Source organism: Delphinus delphis, chromosome 10 (assembly GCF_949987515.2).
Source record: "Delphinus delphis chromosome 10, mDelDel1.2, whole genome shotgun sequence".
In the NCBI taxonomy this organism is placed as follows: domain Eukaryota; kingdom Metazoa; phylum Chordata; class Mammalia; order Artiodactyla; family Delphinidae; genus Delphinus; species Delphinus delphis.
In genome coordinates, this window is record NC_082692.2 from 22420590 (window position 1) to 22445086 (window position 24497).

Genomic DNA, 24497 nt, shown 5'->3' on the forward strand with positions numbered 1-24497 from the left:
AGGTCAGGACAGCTCCACGGATGAAAGCGCGGAGGTAGGAAAAGGCCTCAGCACGTTTGTAGGAGTACGAAAAGACTGACCCAGTCAGTCTGGAATATTCGGGAATGCGGAAGACCAGAAGTCAAGCAGAGGGTTAGATGAGTGACACCGAAACATAGGCAGTCATCAAAGCGTTTTGAGTCAGGAGTGAAAGGAACAAGTGGTGTTTAAGGAAAACCAGTCTGGACTCTTGTTGCCAGATGGATTGGGGGCAGGAAGTCGGGGGGTTAAGGGATTGGAAGGAGAAAGTGCCTAGTGTGGATGTTCAGAAAAAGAAGGATATAGCTACCAGGCAGGAAGCTGTATGTCTCAGAGAAACGTGAGACCCCAAATCTAAGAATAAGACATTAGCCAAGGAAAGAGCACCCCTGGATGTGACAGCTAACAATTCCTGTGTCCTAGCTGTGGTTAACATCAAACAGAGAACTGGTCCAGAAGCATCCTACCAGCACTGGGAGGAGACTGACAAGCTCCGAGGGTCTGTCTCCACTGGAGAGTCAGTTACCCTGCAGGTGCCTGCCAGGCCCTGCAGATGATCAGGCCGGGTGGGCATCTGACCAGCAGATGGTTGGCCAGTGGAGCCTATAAGGTGGCCTGCCGAGAAAGGTCTTATCAAAGAAAGACAATGATAATTAGGTTCTCTAAGACATTCAAAATGGATCTATGATGAAGGCATCACTGGTTGGCAGGAAGAGCAGCAACATAGGGGATCAGAGCCACACACGTGACTGTGTCCTGAAGCAAGTGTCATTGACCACGTTGCTCAGTGGCCACAGGCTAGTCCAGTCTCTAAGCTGCCTTGGGCCTCAAGTCCCCTTCCCACCGTTCTTGGATGTACAGAGGCAGTATGACTTAATGGTCATGAGCACAGACGTGGGAGCCAAACCGTCTGTCTAATGTCTAGTGTCTAATGTGTATTATCGCTGTGCTATTGACTAGCTGCTCACGTGGGACCAGTTACCCAACCTCCATACATCTCGCTTCTCTGATGTATAAAACGGGGCTGTTAAAAAACAAGACGGGGCTATTAATAATAGTACCTACCTCATAGGGTTGTTGTGAGGATTAAATGAGTTAATATGTAAAATAATATTTACTCCAGTGACTGGCCAGAGTGAACTCTCTATGTGTTGATTATTATTATTAGCATTTTTTAATCTCCAGTTCTTCCTTTGGGAACTACTTGTATCTCCCACCACTCCCACCACCCCACCAGAGCTTCCCACAAGGCTTGAGTCCTAACAGTGGAAAAATCCCATTTTCCTTATTTGCATGTCCAATCTTATAATAAACTTTCTTAATATTTGAACTAACTTGAGTGAGTCTCCATTCCCTGTAGTAGAAGAAGCTGCTACAGCGTAAGTTGTGAAAAAGTCGTCTAAACCTGTGCATGTCCCAACAGGTGTGCACGTTTCCTTTGGAGTCTTGGAGAGGGCGACTGGGAGCTTGGGGTTCTGGACTTCAGCGCTTCCCTGGGGGAGGGAACCCCGAGTTCAGACTCTGTGACAAGCAGAGCGTGGAGGCTCACGGAGCTGCCTTATCATGTTTTAGGATCTATCCACTTCCTCTGCGCTGAGTCCACAATCCAAACAAGTGAATTTCAAGTAAAATTACCCTGGGAGGGGAGCAAGTGCTGATAGACCGACATGAATATTTTCACTCACTAGCGGTTTTACTTCTCAGTGTAAGAAATATAACATTTTTTCCTGAATCCAAACCCCTCATGGGAAGTGTGGCCGGCAGTAAAATATTCACACCAAGGCACACATTTCTGAACAGGGCAGCACAGTGGTTAAGAACTCTAAAGTCCGCCATGGATCAAAATCCTGGCTGCCTGATCTGGCTGAGGAAGTAACCCAAATTCACCTGGCCTCAGCTTTTTAACTTTAAAATGTGGTTAATAATAGGAGCTACCTGGGGTTACCAAGCTTAAGTGACATAATACATGTAAAGACCTCCAACAGGCCAGGATCTTCATACATACATACCCTAGAGGCTAATAGTCATTTGAAAAAACCCAGCTAAAACCTACGAAAAATCAACAGAAAAATACAATCCACTCTTTGTTGGAATCCCAAGTCTGGGGGCTTTGGGTATGTTTTAGCATTACTTAGGGACTTGTGTGTGTCTTTTTTTAAATATACGTTTTATATGAAATACTGAACACTCCCAGGGAAAGCAATTGAACCTCCCTCCGATCCTTGGCTCCTGGTCTCCACGTCTTTTCTACCTGCTAAACTGAGGATGAACAACAGAACTTTTGTGGTGACCTCAAACCCTGGGCCTCAATACATTGTGCTCACCCCCTAGAGGTTGCACCTGGATGGTTTGCTCCTCCCAGGGACCTCAGTGGGGAGATGATAGAACATTTTAGTTTACATCCAAGCAGATTCAACAGACATAGTATTAAAAAGATTGACAGTAAAGGGTATGTTTAAGCAGAATAAATGACACCTCCAATAAGAACTAGAAAATAAAATATGTTAAGACAATGCTTTTATTATGCATAGGATTTTAAATTCCTTGGGACGAGGGAAGTCATTTTACAAATTCTAGGCAGCCACGTGTTAGTGCTTGTTCCTGTCCCAGAATCACACCAGGCAGGGGGATTTCTGGAGTCACGGATAATCAACTTCTTCACACCACCCGTGGCCACAGCTTCTGCAAATGCAACCTGCTCCCCCGCGGCTCACCACCCAAATCCACACATCTACAAATCCCTAATTCTCTCCCTTCTTCTGCCCCATCCCTCAGATGGTACTTCTTGTCCAGCCCTAGAGCAGTCCCAGTGCTTTGGGCTAAAAGTCACAGGTCATGCAGTTCACCCCCTGCCTCCACCTGGGATTCTTTACCCAGCACAGAGCTTACGATGGTGCTATTTCTGCTCCCACAGCTGAGCTATTTGAGACTCAGTCCTTTCCACCATCTCATTCCTTTCGTCTCACTTCTCAACCTCAGATGGTGATCAGGAAGACGCTTTTCCCCAGGGATTGAGTGTGGTCCTTGGCTTGTGGCTTATAGCGATACTTCCCCTGTGCCCTTCCCACCAAGGCCCTGAATTTTCATCTCAGCCAGAAGGAGGCATTGAGTGGTGTCAAGAGTGGGGGTGGCAGCACATCTGTTTGTGAGGACAGTGGAGGTGACCCAGCGTCCCAGGGGTCACAGATCATCCAGCTAGTTCTCTGCTGTCTCTTCTTCCTAAGAGGCTTATTCCCCTCCTTTCGTCATTCATTATACTCATCTTTTAGACTCATCCTTTCCAGAAAGCCCTCTCCAACTCACCTCCTGTTACCTCCAAGGTGGGTTATGCCCCTCCTCTTGGCTTCCCTAGTATCCAGGTCAGACCCCTATCACAGCGCCCATCACACTGTGCTGTCATTTCCTCCTTATGTCTCTGTCTCTTCTCTTGAGCTCCTTTAGATACAGGACAAAATTTTTTTCTTTTTCTTTTCATATCACCAGTGGCTACCATACTGCTTGGCTCATAATTAGCACACAATAAATATTTCTTAAGGATATGAGTAAATGAACTCTAATATTTTGGGGGGAGAAAACAAGATGAAGAGGTGAGATGCCTAGTTTAAGATCATATAATTCGTTGATTACAAGGCTGGATCTAGAACCCAAGTCTTCTGGCCCCAAATCCGGTATTCCTTCCACTACACAGCTACTTCTGTGCCTGGTGGGGATGGTGGTGAGGAGGGCTGGCAGTGGTCTGAGTCCCACACACTGGTCATTGAGGCAAGGGCTTGATCAGCAGACTGAAGGTCATCCCACCTGTCCCTTGCCAAAGTCCCGACTCTATCACATCATCTAAAGCAGTGACTACTGTTCTGAATCTTACAGGTGACCCAGCCAGGGTCAAGTCCTTGGGCCCTCTCTTTGGACCCTGTGCTTAGGGGAGGTTAGCTGCACCCTCTAGGGAGCTCAGGGAGAACTTGGACCCTCGTCCCCAGAGCCCAAAGAAGGGAAAGATCTTCTGGGTGAAGGAGGCAGTGAAGGTGTAGATGGGTTCCTGAGTGACGGCATTGGCAAAGGTCACCCAGCCCACCTCGTAGTCAACAGACACACGCACCTGCTGGGGCTGTTCCTCCAGGGCCAGGCGGGTGGGGAAGGAGCCCAGGGCCGAGACGAAGCCCCAAGCCAGTCTCACCGCCCACACCCCCTCCTCTGGCCGCAGCCGAAGCTCCCCTTTCCGCCGGATGTCCTTACTGACCACACCCAGGGTGCAGCTGCCCCCGGGAGCCAAGTCCACACTCACCACCCACGTGTGTCTCCCCCCAGTGAAGCCACCATGGGCCAGGACACAGGTGGCCCGGTCGAAACGCTGGGGGCTGTCTGGTGACTTCTGCCATTTATAGGAGAAGCGAGCCTGCTGGTGGTCCTCAGACAAGAGGAGCTTCGGGTGGGAAGTCCAGGGGTCTAGAGAGATGTGAGCTGTGGGGAAAACCAAAAGGGCCACAGATGTCAGCAGACATGCTATCACCTTCAGGAAAGGCCTAAATACTCCCCTTGATACCTGCGTTAGCGTTACTACCAACAAAGTATATAGTGCCTACAAAGACCTGCAGTATGGGTATCACCTGGAAACCTGTTAGTAACAGACTCTCAGGTTCCACCCCAAACCACCTGAGATGGAATCTGCATTTTTAGCAAGATCCGCAACTGATTCCTGTGCTTGTTAATGCCTGCTTCAGAGGATGTGTTGGTTAGTTCGTTAGTTCGGACATCCGGGCTCTCATCTGGTTCTGTGTCTTCCCCTGGAAAGCACTTCTTCTCCCTGCAAACTGGCTGACTCCCAAAGCTGTGCATGCCTGCTCTGATCTCCTGCTGCTGACACATCACGTCCTCCCCCTCCTGTATCTCGGAGGGTGGAAATATTCTTCCCTCAGTCCAAACTTCATGATCACTGCCTGGGCACTTATGACTCATTTATACAGTCTCCACTCCACCCAGACTCTCTGGCTCACCCACGGGTTATTCATTCTGTCTCAGTAATTCTAAAATCAGGCAGGGTCTGAGGATCACCTTTTAACAAAAACACTTCTGCGGACCCCTGCATAGTGTTACTTTTAGTATCCATAAATTGGGACAAATTCATAAATTCAGATATGTCCATGAGTTAGGATCCCTGCCAAGAGCTCTGTGACTTCCCAGGCTCTTCGGCTGATAGACTGGGAACAGTGCCCTTGAGTGGGGTCCAGTCTTCATTCCTTTCCTACCTGCAGGCTGCACTCCTATCATCTATGAAATATAATAACACCTGAGAGAGAGTAGGGGTTCCTGACAATTCTAAGAATGTGATTCTAAACCCAGATCAAATTCCACTCATCCAGGAAGCCCTTCCCAATAGACCTTGTCCCATCCTGATTTAATCTTTCTATCCCATCATCACCTGCAGATCAGAACATGAGCTTCCTGCCAGGGATGTGGTATGTGTGTGTGCCTGTCCCTTCTTCATGGTTCTCCCACAAGCGTTACAAAGGCAGTGACACATATCAGTGTCACGTGTGACATTATGTGTATATGTACATTTATATATGTGATATATATGTATTTGACTATTACAGTGCCCAGTGTAGAACCCTGCAAAATTATCTGCCCATTTCAAGATTAGAATCCTCACTCCCTCCCATCCTGACAGAGGCTGCTTACCTGGCTCATAATCCAACTCAAAGCAGAGTTTTTCTGTAAAGAGGAAATAAAACAGGATGCGATGTCATTAGTCTTACCGAACCATAGAACATTTAATGATGAGGAAACTGAGACCCCAAAAGGGAAGAGACAAAGAGAGGAATGGAAGCTGGAATCCTCTAGACCAGTGGTTCTGAACTTGAACTTGCATCAGAGTCCTCAGAACACTTGCTAAAACACACATGTTTTTGATTCAGGTGGCCCGGGGTGGGGCTGAGATTCGCATTTCTGGCAAGTTACCAGGGGATGCTGATGCTGCTGGCTGGGAGCCCCACTTTGAGCCGCACTGCCTAGCTCTGAGCGGGCAGCGACCAGTGCCTTGCACAGAGCCTAGGACACAGTAAATGCTCAAGAAACATCGACTTAATGAACAGATAAGTGGGTTAATTTATTTCTCGTTCTGCTTGGAAATGATTTTGGGGATAGTCAAAGGTCAGCCTTTGATTAGAGTAAAATTTCCTTCACTGCCAGGCCATTTACTTGTAGGAAGTGGACTTGGGGGAAAGCTCTTCTAAGGTGACATTTTTGTGGGTGGGTCATTTAGAACTAGGTGGCATCATTCGTGATGTCACGTAGGAGGAGAGGGAAGTGTTGGCGAGGAGCCACATTCCTGACTCTCATTTCAAACCCTCCACACCCTCTCCTCCCACCACTCCCTGTCCCGGAAAACAGGGTCATGGTCCCCACAGGGGCAATTCCACTCTGAGGAAGGACCAAACTAACAGGGGCGGGGAAGCCAAGGAAAAGAGGAGGGAGGGAAGTCAGCTACCACAGGGCACAGAGAAATACCCTTGCTGGTTATTAATTAACAATGTTCATCATCAAAAACTTATCATGTATTACAAATGTGGATTTTTAACATTACTGACAATGACAGATTGTGGATTTTTATGGATTTTTAAAATGACTGACAATGACAGATTTTGTTCATCGTTATCTTATATATCACTTCATGGCAAGCGGTTAGATCTATTTCATTATTTTTCAAACCAGTTACATTTTTTTCCAGAAATCCTCACCTTTATTATCTCACTTCATTGTCACACCCTGATAAGCAGATTTTATAAAGATCTGCAAATAAGGAAACCAAGGCACTGGGAGAGTACAAGCCTTGTCAAAGGTCACACAAACGTCGGGCAGCGGGGCATGGAGGCCATTCCTAAATCCAGGCTTCACAGCCACCTGTGCTTCATGGGGTCCGCTTACCCAGAAACATCTTCATCTCCTTTCGCAGCGGGAGGGCCTGCTGGGGGAAGTCCCGAATCCTCTGGCCCAGCTCAGGGGATACAGCCTCTGGTTTCCGGCACCTTCTGGTTTCACACCTAGGGGCACAGAAATGGTGGGGTCTGGGAATTATCCTTCTTAATGATGCCTCCAGACTCAGCTGGTCACCTTCTAATTGTCTTGGAGGTGCCAGTTCCCATGGACAGACATGATTCCTCTGGGATGGATCCACTCCCTCCCCACACTGTCCCCTCTTGGGCAGTGTCATGCGGGGGTGTGTGTCTACAGCTGGCTGTACATGGGAATGCATTTGAGTATGTGAAAGTTTACATGTGAGTTATTTTCCTTAATGTGAGAATGTATATTTGTGTGGTAATAACCAGCATGTGGTGCGTGTATGTTTATGTATGTGGGAAAAGAGAAGAGAAAATCTTACCTTATTAGAGTGCTTCTGATATCCTAGGAGAAAGAGAGAGAAAGCAGGGATTCAGTTTCCATTTCTTCCTCCCACAAGAAAAGACAAAATACCGTATTCTCAGCCCTAGATAGAAAAAGGACACCAGATCCATGGAGTCACAGCGTTTTCAGGTTTACGAGGCTTCAGGGATCTTAGAGCCCAACCCCTTCATTTTATAAGATCCAGACAGTGAAGTGACCTGCCCCTTAGAGGCAAAGGCAAGTCCCATCCCAATGTCTCCAGCTTCTCAGTCCCCAACGCGTCCGCCTAAATCATGCTGCCTTTCTGATGCCTAATTGGGACCCCAGTATCTCTCCTCCAGTGTGAGGAAGAGAAACAGAACAAGAAGAACTTCCTGCTGGTGGGCGGTGACACAGAGAATAGTTTGCCTCGGAAATAGCACCTGACATTTGTTCGCATAGTGCTTGATGCTTCTCAGAGTGCTAATTTCACTTGCATTTTACTGTTGGATCCTCACAAATAAAGTATTTTTGAGATAAATAAACAAAGTATCTCCCTATTTGATGGATAGGATGAAGAGACCAAGACCAGAGAGCAAAGCAACCAGGGAGCTCTTGGGGAAGCAAGGACTCTTAGAATTCAGAACTTCTGGTCCTGTGACCCATCTTCCACTTGGGATACAAGGATGTGTGAGTGAAGAAGAGATGGCTTAGACAGGTAAAGATGCAACAAATCATAGGTGAGCACAGGTGGATGGGGGCGGGGCTCAGATCTCACCATCAGGAGCTCCCTTGCTGGCCTCTCCTTCTTCTCCTCCAGTTCTTCAATGAGGGTGCTAAACCGGCAGATTTCCCCAGTGACCAGGACATCAAACTCATCCTGATGCTTTAAGATGTCCCCATCCAGCCTCTCCAACTGGGCTAAGAGGATGCTCTGCTGTTCCTCCAGGAACTGGCTCAGATGTGCAAACTCAGAAATCACTTTTTGTTTCTTGGTGGCCACCTGAGTCTGAGGGGGCAGGAGGAGAGGGCAGGAAGTTATTCCTCCTCTTCCTCCACTTCCTTTTCCTTCTTTTCCCTTAATTCACTCCCGTCTCCCTCCAGATCCACATTCTCCAAGGTTTGGTGGTAAAGTCAGAGCCCCCCACTCCCCAGGTCCCCAGATAGACTTGGAACCATGGCATAGTTTCCTTTACACCTGCCATGCCATTTCCAGGAGGAGGTGTACGGGAGGTGGTGAAGACACCCCACCTCCTGCCATTTACAAAGTGCACACAATGTGCGGGGCACTAAGGTACATTACTGTCCTTACAGCAATTCAGTGAGATAGTGATGATTTTTTTTTTTTTTTTTTTTTTTGCGGTACGCGGGCGTCTCACTGTTGTAGCCTCTCCCGTTGCGGAGCACAGGCTCCGGATGCGCAGGCCCAGTGGCCATGGCTCACGAGTCCAGCCGCTCCGCGGCATGTGGGATCTTCCCAGACCGAGGCATGAACCCGTGTCCCCTGCATCGGCAGGCGGACTCTCAACCACTGCACCACCAGGGACGCCCGATAGTGATAATTTTTAATCTCCACTTCACAGAAAAATAAACTGAGCATAGAGAGCTGTTTGAGGTCATAGAGCTAATTCATTTCAGGATTCAAACTCAGAATGGGGCTTCCGTGGTGGCGCAGTGGTTAAGAATCCGCCTGCCAATGCAGGGGGCAAGGGTTCAAGCACTGTTCCGGGAAGATCCATGTGCTACAACTACTGAGCCTGCACTCTAGAGCCCATGAGCCACAACTAGTGAAGCCTAAGTGCCACAGCTGCTGAAGCCCATGAGCCTAGAGCCCATGCTCCACAACAAGAGAAACCACCGCAATGAGAAGCCCACGCACCACAACGAAGAGTAGCCCCTGCTCACCACAACTAGAGAAAGCCTGCACGCACAGCAACGAAGACCCAATGCAGCCAAAAATAAATAAATAATAAAACAAAAACGCAGAATGACTTCAGAGCCCTCTATGCTATGTTGCCTTGGTTTCAGAAAGGCACTGGACCCTGAGGAAGGGAAAAGGACCAGGCAAGGGATGATGACTTACCAGGAGGACTTGTATCCTTCGATTTTCTCTTGACTGAATTCCTTGAATCTCCTCTCTCTCCTTTCTTAGACACTCAAGACACTTCTGTATTTGTTCCTGGGAAGAAGGAGCATAAAATATTTAAGATGGGGGCAGGGATAAATTAGTAGTTTGGGATTAGAAGATACAAACTACTATATATAAAATAGATAAACAACAAGGACCTACTGTACAGAACAGGGAACTAAATTCAATATCTTTTTTTTTTTTTCTGTGGTACGCGGGCCTCTCACTGCCGCGGCCTCTCCTGTTGTGGAGCACAGGCTCCGGACCCGCAGGCTCAGCGGCCATGGCTCACGGGCCCAGCCGCTCCACGGCATGTGGGATCTTCCCAGACTGGGGCATGAACCCGTGTCCCCTGCATCGGCAGGCGGACTCTCAACCACTGCGCCACCAGGGAAGCCCTAAATTCAATATCTTGTAATAAACTATAATGGAAAAGAATCTGAAAAATATGAATCACTTTGCTGTACTCTAGAAACTAACACAACATTGTAAATCAACTATACTTCAATTAATTTTTTAAAAATATTTAAGACGGAAACAATGATTTGTTAAGAGATGTCATCTCTGCCTCCAGGAATGGAATGACCCAAGGGAAGGAGTCGTTCTCTTAGCTGACAAGCCTGGGCCGTTATGGTCCTTGACAGCTTACTCTCTTTGGGTCTTCTTCCTCTTGTTTTGTCCTCCAAGAATTTTGATTAGGGCTTTCCGCTTTTAGCTCTGTGCCATCATAAGCTATGACTCTGTGTTCTCACCTGAGCCTTCCTGTCTTCAGGCTAAACACCCTAACTTCTTTTGCCTTAATGAATGGTATCGAGGATCTGTCCTGAGCTTGATATGCCCTTCTTCGAAATTATCCCAACTTTCTCACATATCCCAAACAGAACACATCCAAACAAGCTCTCTTATAAATGGAATCAACTTTCTGGGTATGATTCCGGAGGGAACAAGAAACTTGGATAATGCAAAAAATAACCAATGAATTGTTTTAAAAATTGCTTGCTCTAGGGGACTTCCCTGATGGTCCAGTCGTTAAGACTTCAAGCTTCCACTGCTGGGGGCACAGGTTCGATCCCTGGTTGGGGAACTAAGATCTTGCATGCCGCAAGGTGTGGCCAACACCCCCACCAAAACAAACAACAACAACAAAAATTGCTTGCTGTAGAATAAAGAACAGGTATACACACATAAATGTCCATATAAGCACATTGCAAAATATATTTAGAACTCTTAACAATACATGCTAATTAACTAATTGACACATATACATAGACTCCCACTTGTAATAAAACACAATGCATAAACAGCTAAAACCAGTACACACTCATTTAATGACAGATAAAATTATACACCATATATATTTACCCAACCTGCATACGTGTAAACACTAATTTACCTACAAACACGAGCAGTCAGTTACACATGCACACCCAAGTAGTCAGATCCCCCCAAACACACTGCACACGCTGGTAAACGTGCAAACATTAATACACATACACACTGTGCAATCATTTCCTCAAGTGCAAACCCAGACATCCTCAGACACACTTGACTGATCCATGGTTCAGACACATACGTTCATGTTTTGGTGACTCATTCATTCAACATGTATTTATTGAGCTATTATTATGTATTGGCCATAAGTAAACAACATAGGGCATACTTAAAACACAAACACATGATCTTCCATGCCTGGGTCTATTGCCTGGGTAATCACAGAAGCAGGGAGATGGAATTAAGTTTCAGAGTGACCCAAATAATCCACAGCTCTGCTCTGATTCTTTCAGTCCAGTCCAATTCCAGACCCACCCTGGGAACCTCTCAGTTTCCCCTTTCCTACCCTGTAGGGCCCAGCCGCGTCCTCCAGGAAGCGCACAGTGTGGGCACGGTGCTCCCAGGCCTCCCGGCACACCACGCACAACTGCATCTCATCATCCTCGCAGAAGAAGTAGACTTTCTCCCCGTGCTCGGGGCAGATGTCCTCCTCTTCTATGTCCAGCCGGGACACCAGCTTGAGACGCTCAATGTTCTCCACCACGCTGGCCAGCTGCCAATTGGGCCGGAAGCTCCCTGGGCGGAAAGGCTCCTTGCAGAGTGGGCAGGTTGGGGGCTCCTCGGGGTCCGGGCTGGGGATCTCAAGGTAGCGGGTGAGGCAGATGCGGCAGAAGTTGTGGCCACAGTCAATGGTGACCGGCTCCCTGAGGGTCCCTTGGCAGATGGGGCAGTTGACCTCATCTGCCAGGCTGGTCACAGAGGCAGCCGAAGCCATAGTGCTGCTGCGCTTGTGGCCTCTTCAAGGTCACCCTCTCTGCTCAGCTTGGGGAGAAGGGCTGGGAGAACAATGAGGACACACACCTCGCACTCACACACCTACATGTGCACATGGCCAGACACAGGGGCATCTTACATACCCAGTGACGCCCTCATGGTCACACACACATACGTGTGCGCACAGGGCAAGGTACCCACTTGCATCTCTGGCAGCCAGGGTTCTGCTGTCCCCCTCCCTAAAGAACAGACACACACCCTCCAACAGCAGAGACAGAGAAATAGCAGAGGAGGGGCAGAAGAAGCAGTCACAGCATTCCAAATATGACCTCAGTTACTCTCTGGACTGGTGCCCACGACCTGGGGGTTCCTGCTCTTTCCCGTCCATCCAGAGACACTTGCAGTAGAAGGAAAGTGGTCGTATCTTAACCATCCACAATTGGAAGAGACTGTTCTTCTTTTGGGAGCAGGAGGGAGACTGGGTCACAGAGCAGTAATGCCACCCCAGCCTCCCTGCAGTATGACCAGCTGTCTCCAGGGAGATTGGAGGTATCAGCCAACCCAGGGGAGTGTGGGGACCCAGATAAGGCGCTGTGCCCAGGGCAGGGGTGGTGAGACAGGGCACAAGCAGCTTCACCAACCGGCCTGCCATAGGCTTCCAAAGGGGTTGGAATGTACTCTGTCTGGGGGAGGAGAAAGAAAGATAACGGCGGCCATCATTTATTTACGATGGCCATGTTCCTCACGCTAACATAAGTGATGTAAACATACGATCTTATTTATTCCTCCTGTCTGCTCTGTAACCTTGGTGCTCTTAAGATATTAGCTGGGCTCAGCCAGGTTACTTAGCTTGCTCAAGGCACACAGGTAGGGAGGTGGGAGGCCATAATTTACACTCAGATCTGTGAGTCTCCGAGCCGTGCTGTCCAACAGAAATACAATGTGAGCCACGTGTACAAATAAAAGATTCCCAGTAGCCATATTTTCAAAAGCAAAAAGTGAAATTAACTAATATTTTATTTAGCCCCAAGTAGTATCAATATGTAATCAGAAAAAATTAGTCATGAGACATTTTACACCCTTTTTATTTGGTGTTAAGTCTTTAAGAATGGGCATATTTTACACATACGGGACCAGCCACATCTCAGTGCTCAGCAACCTCGTGCAGCTGGAGGCTCTTGTGCTGGACGGTGCAGCTCCAGGGGCTGCACTCTTTGGGGCAGAGGGGAGGTGATGTACAAAATAGTTGGAGTGGAAAGGGAGCGAAACACGGTGGGGTGCTGATCCTCCAGTGGGAGAACGGAAGGAGATTTCCTTGGTTTTATCCACAGATGAAGGTGAGTGGATGAAAAACCATGGCTGTTTGATCATTGTCTTGGCTGGCAGTTCAGGAAGGGCACGGGCTGGAAGCCAGGAGACTTGGATTGACCCTAGCCTTGCAACTTTCTAGCTCTGTGACCTTGGGGAAGTCACTTTACCTTTCAGTTTACTTTTCCTGTAATCATCTCCTGCCCCCGAGCACTGTTTTCAGATTGGATGTAATAATATGAAAATACTAAGCCTTAGATAAACGTGGTTGAACCTGTTTATCTTTCTGATTAACTGAGTTTTCTAAATTATATCAACATTGTGTTATGCTTTCTCCCCTTCTCCCCGCTGCAGTTAAAAACTAAAATTGAAGTACAATGTTACCCAAACTCCAGTGGGGACACTGGCACTGGGAGGTGGTGGGGGGGTAGGAGTTTAGGAGAGACCAGCCAGAGTCGAGGAGCTGAGACAAGGAAAGGAGGGCGGAGGAAGGGACCCGGTGAGTGACCATCACACCTGCGGCATCCGAGCAGAGCCCCCGGAAGTCAGCATCTCCCACTCCGTCTGGACTTTGCCGCTGTGTGCACACCTCGAAGCCAGAAGTTTATGGCTCCCACCTGCTCAGCCAGACAGGAAGCAGCGTCTCCTCCCCAATTCCCCCCACTGCACTGTGGCCAAGGGAGGGGTTCCAGGAAACCCCATCTCCCTGTGACCTCATGGCATACTCTGCTCCCCACCCCAGGAGCCGGAAGGACCAGAAGGAGTGGAGAACTGGATGACGGGGCCACTGTTGGGAAATGCTGGGTAATTTGAGATGCCCTGGAGTTTGGACCCACTCAGCTGATAGGTGGTGGCCAGGACTCTGGGAAGCACAAGAGGTGGAGCCAGGTGGCTCCTCTGTCCAGACACTCCTGCCTTCCCCTCGCTCAGCCTCTCATTCCTTTCCCTCTGTGACTCATAAAAGTGACTCCATTTCAGGGAAAGAGGATTCATGTGGACTGAGACAGAAGCCTCAGTGGACGGGCTGGGGAAGGCACCATGATGCCCTCCACCCCCTCCCACAAAGGGGCCGCCTGTTCTGAGTGCAAAGGGCCCCTGGAGGATGCAGTGACCGCCACCTGTGGACACACCTTCTGCTGGCACTCTCTCCCCCCACCCTCCCAGATGGGTGCCCAGCCCTCCGGCAGGGTCCTGCTCTGTCCCCTCTGCAAGGAGAAGAAGCAGACCGAGACCCTCTTGGTCCCCGTGCCCCTGGGCCCTCTGGGGGAGACTTACTGCGAGGAGCATGGTGAGAAGATCTACTTCTTCTGCGAGAACGATGCCAAATTCCTCTGTGTGTTCTGCCGGGAGGGTCCCTCCCACCAGGGCCACGTTGTGGGCCTCCTGGACGATGCCATCCAGCCCTACCGGGTAAGAAAGGTAGGGTCAGCTTGGGACTGTTTGAGGCAGGACAGTACCCCAAGGTGGTGAAGGGAATAGGGCGGGGATCTTCATGAAGGGCACAGCTTCCACATCAGGGGACCCCAAGGCTGTTGGGACCCTGGGGCAGTCTCAGACTGAGGGGGACGTGGTTCCTTCCACTTGGATGCGTGGCCTTTCACGTCTTGGGGAAATTCAGCTCCAGCCCCGAGAAGACCTTGCGGTGATGGAGCACAGAGAATTGTAGCCATGGCTTCACTCTCTAGGGAAGGAAGGAGAGCAGGCTGTCCTGCAGGTCATGGGCAGGGTGGCCTTTGTCTCCCTGGATCCAGACTGGATATGGGGTCTAGCAAGGCCCTGACTGCCGGAGCTCAGAGGGAAGATAGGGATGGGGAAGGCATCCAACGAGCACTGCTCTTCTTTTTGAGAAAGGGAGGTGTGGCAGTACACAGCCCATCTGGTCTTGGGGACATTATGCACTCCTGTCTGCCCCTCAGATCTCTCTCTTGTCACTCAGTCACCAGGTCTGGAAGTGGCCTCCGCAGAAATATCTCTCATCTTTCCCTCTGCATTTGCCCCACTGCTGAATCCAGGCTCTCACCATCTGTCACCCAGAGGCTCCAACAAGGTCCCTGTCTGCATTCTTACCTTTCCCCTCACCCTCCAATCTGCTGCGAGGCAGAGCTTCCCAAAACACAAAGCCCGTAATGTCGCTGCCCTGCTCACAATCATTCCGTGGATCCCTAGTGCCCAAAGAAATCTCAAGTCTTTAGCAAGGCATTCAAGGCCCCTTGGAGTCGGGATCCTGCCTTTATCTGTCAGCCACCCTGCCCGGGCACCATGTGTCCAGACAAACTGACCGTTATGTACCTGCTGTTTGTTGAATTAACACTCTTTCCTGCTTCTAATACTTTTCACATGCAGTTCCTTCCTCCTGGAAAGCTCTCCTCTCTCCTCTTTTTTTTTTTTAGCCATTTTACCAATTTTTAAGTGTACAGTTCAGAAGCATTAAGTACGCTCCTCCCCCTCTCTTACCCAACTGGAAATTTATCTTTCAAGGTCCACTGTAACCGGTTTCTGCTTTCGACAAATTTCCCTTGTCCCTACAGGCAGAATTGTCCCCTCCACTGTGCTCCCATCTCACTGTGTGCACACCTTGATTATTGCATTTGTCCGTTTGTATTTTTTTTTAAAACAAGTTTCTTTTTTTCTTTTTTTAAAAATTTTATTTATTTATTTATTTATGGCTGTGTTGGGTCTTCATTTCTGTGCGAGGGCTTTCTCTAGTTGTGGAGAGCAGGGGCCACTCTTCATCGCGGTGCGCGGGCCTCTCACTCTCGCGGCCTCTCTTGTTGCAGAGCACAAGCTCCAGACGCGCAGGCTCAGTAGTGTGGCTCACGGGCCTAGTTGCTCCACGGCATGTGGGATCCTCCCAGACCAGGGCTCGAACCCGTGTTCCCTGCATTGGCAGGCAGATTCTCAACCACTGCGCCACCAGGGAAGCCCTGTCCATTTGTATTTTAATCACTTGTGACCGACTCCATCTCTAGAAGGTGGTCTTTTTTTTTCTAATTTATTTATTTTTATTTGTTTATTTATTTTATTTTTTGGCCGTGCTGTGCAGCTTGTGAGATCTTAGTTCCCCGACCAGGGATCGAACCCAGGGCCCGGGCAGTGAGAGCACCATGTCCTAACCACTGGACCGCCAGGGAAGTCCCGATGGTGGTCTTGTAGGAACAGGAACTGGGCTTTTTTCACCTTTGAATTCCTCAACACTTAACGGTGTGCCTGGAACATGGTAGACAATTAATACCTGTGAGTTGAATTATGAATTAAGCCGCCTCTTTCTGCCCACTCTTCTCTCCACAGGACCGTCTCAGGAGTCGGCTGGAAGCCCTGAGAATGGACAGAGATGACATTGAAGACATGAAGAGCCGGGAAGACCGGAAGTTCCAAGTGCTCCTGGTAAAGGCCACATTACTGGCCACCTTCTCCTTTGGGGGTTTTCTTTTTTTTCTTTTCTTTTTAATTAATTTTCAACTGTTTGATTTCTATTTGGTTGTTTTCCAAATATGCTTTTTCAGTTTTCTTTTTTTTTCTCTTTCAAATTAATTATTTTTCCTATTATTCCCATTGTCTTTAAACCTTTTTTAAACATATTTCTAATATCTGAAGTTTAGGTGATGTTTAATTTCTTCTGACCCTTCATCCTGTTAGCTTATTTTCTTGTGAGCTTTCCTTGCGGTTCTTACATTTGGGGATCCCACATCTGGGATGTCTCCAGTCAGCACCTTTCTTTCTTTGTTCCAAGCGGGCAGGGTGGATGGTCCAAACAGCAGTGAGGGCCATGTGATCAGCCAGTATCTGGAAGGAACACTGGCTTCTCAGTTTGATCACTCCTCTGGATCCTTCTCTTGTTTACTTCTGGTCCTAAGAAGTTCCCAAATTTTCCCATCAGCTCTGTTGGACGTTTTAAGGATTCCTGTAACTTTTGAGAGTTTTTAGTTGTCTGCATTAAATAACTTTTGGGAATATATATAATTTTGTTCTAAAACATCAAAAATCCACCTAGCATCCATGAGTAAAATATTTCACACGGACATTTGTGACAGAACAGTGTCTTGTAAGAAATCCTGATTTTCTTCATTTAGAACACCACTCCCCCCCATATATCATATGATAACGTCGTTATTTGTAGAGTGTAACTATTTTCTTAATTCTTGAAAGTGTTTTGCACAAATTTCTGAAGTGATAATCCTCCACTCTAATGAATAACACATGTACATGGCCAGAATTACTGTTTTTCTTTACTTTCTTGTAAGGGTGCATTTTTCTCCCCCAACTCCAGTTTTATTAAGGTATAATTGAGAAATAAAAATGCATATGCTTAAGGTGTGCAACATGATGTTTTCACATATGTATACATTGTTTCCTGTAACATTAAGGTAGTTTTGGTAGAATTAGGTGAATTTAGTCTTTTGTCTCTAGTTTCAATGCTTCCTCCTTAGCACTTCTTTGACTCTGTAAAAGTAATCTCAGTTTGGATTTTCTGTCTAATGCAGTAGCTATTTAAAATGATCCTAAGTTCAATTTTCATACAGCTAGGTAGTATTTATTGGTTATACATTAACTGATGGTTTTTAAAATTATTATTCCCAGTGCTGAGAAAATATGACCTGTAGGATTTCATAAAGTTAATGGCACATTTTTTAGGCCTAAAACCTTGCAATATTAAATAATGTTTTCTGAAATATTAAGTGTTAAATAATATTATTTGAAAATAATAATTTAATTTAATAACTTAATTATTATTTGAAAATAATAATTTTCAAATAGTATTTGAAAATTATGTCCATACTCCATTTAGTGCTCAAAAATGCATTTCATAAGTCTACCTGTGTAGTCAAACTTCAGAATAAAGTTATTTGACACTTTATTTGTTTTTAAAATTCACTTTATTTAAACAAAAACAATTTATCCATTTCTCCCACTTGGAAATACCCATCTAGGGGTTTTCTTAACAGACTCTGGGGAAGCCTGTTGTCTAGTATCCGTTGCCGAGCTGGGAAGAACGGGCTGACTGCTCTTATTCACCTCCCTGCCTCGGCAGAAGGGCATTTGGGGTCAAGGTTATGGAATCCCAGAACATGAGAGCGGGAAGTGGTTCTGACATCTTCTAGTCCCGGATCCGTCTTGCCAGCCATTATTTTTCAGAGCAGAAAATTGATGTCCAGAAAAGTGCAGCTCCCAAGGTCAGACGGCAAAGCCGTCTCATAATGAAATGGTTAGAACCTGGGTCTCTTGACCCTTAGTCCATTGCTCTTCCCATTACAGTCTGTCCGCCTGAAAGCATTGCCTTCAGATAGGATGCTTGGGGCCAGAAAGTGTATATCAGTGTCTGCATTCCGGTACTGACCACAAGGCTGACCCCGAGGACAGTAGGTTGATGGTGAGGCGATATCTGCCTCCCGCCCATCTCTTCTCTCGTGCTACAAAATTTTCCGGGAGGAAATCCACAGTGTGGGAATTTCTGGTCCCTTGACCAAGGAGACAGAGTTTGGGGACAGGAAGATGTCTCCAGCATCCCTCATCTCCCATCAAAATACGCCCTGTAGGGCTTCCCTGGTGGCGCAGTGGTTCAGAGTCCACCTGCCAATGCAGGGGACACGGGTTCGTGCCTCGGTCCGGGAGGATCCCACATGCCACGGAGCGGCTGGGCCCGTGAGCCATGGCCGCTGAGCCTGTGCGTCCGGAGCCTGTGCTCCGCAATGGGAGAGGCCACAACAGTGAGAGGCCCGCGTACCGCAAAAAAAAAAAAAAAAATATGCCCTGTAGATGGCGACCTCGGTGGCTAAGAACAATGCCACACCATGCTCTAATCACAGCTTCCTTTCGCTTCGATTGCTCTCTAAGAGATCATCTCCACCTGACTCTAGGGATGGTATGGGAGGGTTAGGATGGTATTGCAGATGTGGAAGGATGTTTGAAAAGTTCAACATGGCTCTGAGAGTATAATGTGCATTATTATTAGAATCTCTAGGTGAGACAAGAGCATCGCCCTCATCGTTGGTATGTTTATCGTGACACCTACCTCCTTGTACCACAGTATTATTTGGGGGAATGAATCTTGGAACTAGTTACTCCTTATCCCTTTTAATCAAGTTCATAGATGATCCTCTGGGAACCCAGCTCTGTGAGCTTCTCCCTAACCAGGCCTGTCTTTCTACCCCTCGTAGACTCAGATTGAAAGCAAGAAGCAGCAGGTGGAAGTGGCTTTTGAGAGGTTGCAGCAGGAGCTGGGGGAATATCAGCATCTCCTGCTGGCCAGGCTGACGGAGCTGGAGCAGCAGATCTGGAAGGAGAGGGACGAGTATATCTCGAAGCTCTCTGAGGAAGTCGCCCGGCTTGGAGCCCAGGTCAAAGAGCTGGAGGAGAAGTGTCAGCAACCAGCAAGTGAGCTTCTACAAGTGAGAGACAGCCCACCAGCTCATGGGAAAGGAGAGGGAGTCCACAGGAAGGGGACACCATACTGGGGGCTGGAAGATGCTGGAGAAAGACAGGAAAGGGAAGTGGAGATTACTTCTAATGAGAGGGACTGATGGTTATTGGGTTCCTTCGGCCCAGAGAGGTTACGGAGATGTAGTCCCAAAAAGGTTGGATGACTTTCCCATGTCACGCACCATGGTCATGCCAAGGGCTTTGGAGTGAACTTTGTAGTCAAGGGCTTGAGCGTCAGCTCATCTAGCTGTGTGACATTGGCAAATCTTGTAACCTCTCTAAACATGGGGATAATCATAGCACCTCCCTCATAGGGTTGTTGCAAAGACCGTGAAAAAACAAATTCATGCAAAATGTTTAGCGTAGTCTCTGCTTCACTGAAAGGACTCAGTAAACAGTGCCTGTTGTGATTATCATTATATTATCCTGTTTCACATCAGGTCTGGCTGATAACTGAAGGCCTGGTCCCTGCTAACCACCATCTCCTAATTGTTGGAGGCAGAACACACTCCTAGGATGAGGCTGAGACAGAGAAAGCAGCTCAAATGAACTGACAACACAGTCCCACATTAGTACGGAAGCATGATGTAAATTAACAGTCTGATGAGTAGGGAATTAGAAAGATCACCTCTCTGGAGGAGGAGAGTTTTGAGCTGATATGCTAAGGAAGAAAGGATGTACAGAGTCCCTGATGGGGAGGATGTATGGAAACTAAGTGTATCTTTTTCTTTTGTAGGATGTCAGAGTCAACCAGAGCAGGTAGGGCCCACTGCCCAGTCCCACCTGCTTTACACTTGACCTTGAGACTGAAGAGGGAGGGGCACTCACTGACTCCCCCCACCCCGCCTCCACAGGTGGCTACTCAGAAAAGCAAAAGCACTCCGACAGATACACTCTCTCATCCACTCATACATAAACAGCCCCAATTTACTAAGGTTTGTATTCTAAGGTTCCTTTTAAAACTGATTGTTTGGTATTGGGGACGTACTTTTTTCCCTGAGAAGTGAAGTTAAAAATAATAATTACGTTAGGCTGATCCAGGAACATTTTATTTAATCCCTGAAATTATTAGAGCTTAAGTCAGTATTTAACACGGTTTAAAATGTCAGTCTAGGGCTTCCCTGGTGGCGCAGTGGTTGGGAGTCCGCCTGCCGATGCAGGGGACACGGGTTCGTGCCCCGGTCCGGGAAGATCCCACATGCCGCGGAGCGGCTGGGCCCGTGAGCCATGGCCGCTGAGCCTGCGCATCCGGAGCCTGTGCTCTGCACGGGAGAGGCCACAACAGTGACATGCCCGCGTACCGCAAAAAATAAAAAAAAAAAAAAAAAAAAAAAATGTCAGTCTAAAAAAAATAATAAATAAAAAAATGGCCTAGGGGAAATATTTTGTATAGAATATGATAAGCACAAAACTTGGGAAGACCAATCTGTTCTTTCAATCATTTTTCCCACTCAACTTTCCAATTTCTTCAAAATTTCAAATGCTACAATAAAAGGACAGCAACCAGCAGCTGAGAGGCATTACTAATAGCAGGGCTCCGTTCCTTTCTAAGCATCAGCAGTCTGCCGTGGGCTGAGCAGAGACACAGCAGCTAGGGAAGACTTCTCATATACTGTGTGCCCATGTATGTGTAGGGGGGCTGAACTCAGCTGTCCATGAATCAGGAAGTTCTCTAAACATACTTTCAAAGAGTGTCAGAGATTTAGATCTAGAAGGGCCTTCAAGGTCTTCTGGTCGGGTGAAGAAACTAAAACCTAGAGGCGAAGTGCTTGCTCCAGGTCACACAGAGACTGACAAGCAAAGACTGAGCTGGAACCAGAATTGAGGGCTTTTTCACTGCAGTATAGGATTTCTTTCATCTCCTTTTTTCATCCCTGCACAATCTCTTTCCCTTTGTACTGAACAGCACAACAAATTAGAAAGACTGTGTAAGGCTGTTTTTCAAATGGTACTGTACCGCCCTCTAGAGGCTAATGATCTCTTCCCTTTTGGTCCCCACAGGTCCATTCTCTTAAAGCACCTACCTCTAATTCTTGAGGAGTGGTTACCGTTTGCTCCTCTTAGGTCTAACTGAAATGCTCTTGCTTTAGTAGCTACACATTTCCAGCAAAGATAAAGGGATGATGCTCAATCTAATTATTCACCACAGATGCCAACATTCTTTAGTCTGATTTTAGCCTCATTGGGTCTGGATGACCCAAACGTTATTTTTGGAATTAGAACCTAACTGGTTACCAATTTGTCTGCAGGTATGAGATGAAGACTTTTGTGAGTCCAGAGGCCATTTCTCCTGACCTTGTCGAAAAGATCCGCGATCTCCACAGGAAAATACTCACCCTCCCAGAGATGATGAGGGCGTTCTCAGGTAAACAGGAAGGGGCAGCCACTCTCCCCATTCCCATCAGTTGCCAATCTGCCTTCCATCCAGCTCCATCTTTCCCCACCTTCCAAACCTGGCTCAAGACATCTTCCATCTCTTAGGCCCTCCTTTAGTGATCCCCCTCTGCCCAGGGAGACCATTCCCTCGAGCATCTCCTCTCCCCAAGGACGGGCACTGCACTGAGAGGCAGGAAGGTGAGGACTACATCTCTTTCATAGCAGAAGCCGAGCCTTCTTCTGTCCCTGATGTCACATTGTTCCCAGACCACACCACCCTTTTGGGTGCCTATAAGAAATAATAAGTCACAGATCTTTCTATTTTTGCTTCCCTCAGAAAACTTGGTGCATCATCTGGAAACAGATACAGGTAAACACTTGGGGGCTTCGGGAGCCATTCTTTCCTTTATCCGTTTGTGAATTCATCCTTTCAATCCAAGGCAGCAAACAGAGCAATTAAAGATATGAACTCTGGAGCCCGATTGCTTGGGTTCTCTTTGCTCGTTATGAGACACTAACAAGTCATTAAGCCCCTTTGTCCCAGTTTCTTTATCTATAAAATAGAAAATATAATAGTACCACCCCACAAGTAGCTGAAGATAAATGAATTCATGTATGCAAAAAGCTTAGTATGAAACCTGGCACATAGTAAGTGCTCAATTAATATTAGTTACTTGTCTAGATATTATTTATTCAAAAATATTTATCAAGTGCTTGGTTTTTTTTTGTCCAGCATTGTGCTGGACTCTTTATTGACTTGGACAAATACTGAACAATTTTTAAAATAGCATTTACTTTTAAATTGGTGCTTAATTTAGAAACTATTCCCAAAACATCATCTCATTCTGCTTCTCAAATTAATGTGCAGAAAACTCACCTGGGGATCTTGTTAAAATGTGGATTCTGATTCACTAGGCCTGGGATGGGGCCCAAGATTCTGCATTTCTAACAAGCTCCCAGCAACAGCGGATGCCCCTGGTCCATGGACCTCACTTTGAGAAGCAAAGCCTTATAGCACAGCACCACTTGCAGGTCAGGTAGAGCTGTCATCTTCTGCCTCCTGGAACAAAAGGGGGAACTGAGGTTCTGAGAAGCCGGGACAATGGCAGGCTGCACAAGGCCAGTGCTCCTTCTGCCTCGCACTCACAGCACACGTGCTCTAGGGGCATTTTTTTGTGCTGCCAGCTCTGTTGATGGCCACGCCTTCCTCCCAACAGGGGTTGTCACTCTGGACCCTCAGACCGCCAGCCAGAGCCTGGTCCTCTCCGAGGACGGGAAGTCTGTGAAGTACACCCGGCGGAAGCAGAACCTGCCCGACAGCCGCCTGCCCTTCGAGGGTCTCCCGGTGGTGCTGGGCTCCCCCAGCTTCTCGTCGGGGCGCCACCGCTGGCAGGTGGAGGTGCAGCTGGGGGACGGCGGCGGCTGCGCGGTGGGGGTGGTCGGGGAGGAGGGGATGGGGAAAGGGAAGCAGGGTCTGAGCGCCGAGGAGGGCGTCTGGGCGGTGATCCTCTCCCACCAGCAGTGCTGGGCCAGCACCTCGCCGGGCACCGACCTGCCGCTGAGCGAGATCCCGCGCCTCGTGGGCGTCTCCCTGGACTACGAGGCGGGGCACTTGGCCCTGCTCAACGCCGAGACCCAGGAGCCCATCTTCACCTTCACCGCCTCCTTCTCCGGCAAAGTCTATCCTTTCTTCGCTGTCTGGAAAAAAGGTTCTTGCCTTACTTTGAAAGGCTGAGGCTTAGCCTCCGAAGTGCGGTGCAGCGCCCGGGGATCCAGCTCCAACCCCTGGGCGAGTCGTCGTGCCCAAGACTGCGGGAGGACACAGGATCTCCGTCCCTGTGGCTTTGTAATTCTTTCACTTTATTTATCTTATGTCCTTCAACTCCCTGACGTTCCTGGTCCCCTCTGCTGACGCTCCCGCCTTCTGTGCACCTCCGAGTGGAGAACCAGAGGCAGGCGAGGCTGTGCCCAGGACACCAGCAAAGCTGGGGAGCCAGTAGGTTTTTTTTTTTTTTTTTTTTTGCCAGTAGGTTTTTAAGAGGAAAAAAATCTAAAAACTGTTTAAAGCTTCAGAATAACCGTCATGGGAAAAAGCAGAATTTTGTGGAGTTTGCACTAATTTTTTCAGTTGCCTGTTTTTATTGGGGCTTACACATGGAGGTACTTCCACCTTTACAGACCTTAGGGCCTCTTCATCCAGCCCTGGGTGGACCCAGGTCACCTTCCTTTCCGCTCGTTTCTCTTTCTCACAGAGAATGTCCTAATTAAGTGCGCCACCCACCCAGACGCCCGCGTTTCATGTGTCTAATCAGTGCTGATGGGGCTGAAGGAAAGGTTTAAAGCCAGTGGAATCTCTGTGACCCAGACACATCCTGCCGGTTCTTCTACTCAGGACTTGCCTGAGGGCAGTCTAACCAGATCCCATTCTTCAATAAAAGGAGGCTTGTGTTCAGTTCTTAACTAACCTCTTAAATATTTATTATTGTTACTGTTGTTACTATTATTGGACACAGAAACTAACCACACATTAAAATACCTTCACAAAGTATGAATCTCTGTAATGATGATTCTCACACCACCTCCACCCTTTCTGATTCTAGCTCTCTTTCAAGTTTAACACTTACATTCC

At 47.8% G+C, this 24497-nt stretch overlaps 2 protein-coding genes across 2 annotated transcripts; one reads left to right on the top strand and one right to left on the bottom strand.

Annotated features, from left to right (window-relative positions):
• Positions 1-3934: 3934 nt before the first annotated feature.
• Positions 3935-11768, bottom strand: TRIM10 (tripartite motif containing 10). The gene is made up of 7 exons (XM_060021563.1): positions 11340-11768; positions 9458-9553; positions 8153-8383; positions 7394-7416; positions 6940-7055; positions 5695-5727; positions 3935-4476 (listed from the first exon to the last, which is right to left on the bottom strand). The coding sequence occupies exons 1-7, from the start codon at positions 11766-11768 to the stop codon at positions 3935-3937; spliced, it is 1470 nt and encodes a 489-aa protein (XP_059877546.1).
• Positions 11769-14116: 2348 nt separating this feature from the next.
• TRIM15 (tripartite motif containing 15) lies at positions 14117-23603 on the top strand. The gene is made up of 7 exons (XM_060021561.1): positions 14117-14485; positions 16364-16459; positions 19231-19461; positions 20229-20251; positions 21742-21857; positions 22206-22238; positions 23086-23603. Exons 1-7 carry the CDS (start codon positions 14117-14119, stop codon positions 23601-23603), a joined length of 1386 nt encoding a protein of 461 aa, XP_059877544.1.
• The last annotated feature ends 894 nt before the right edge of the window (positions 23604-24497 follow it).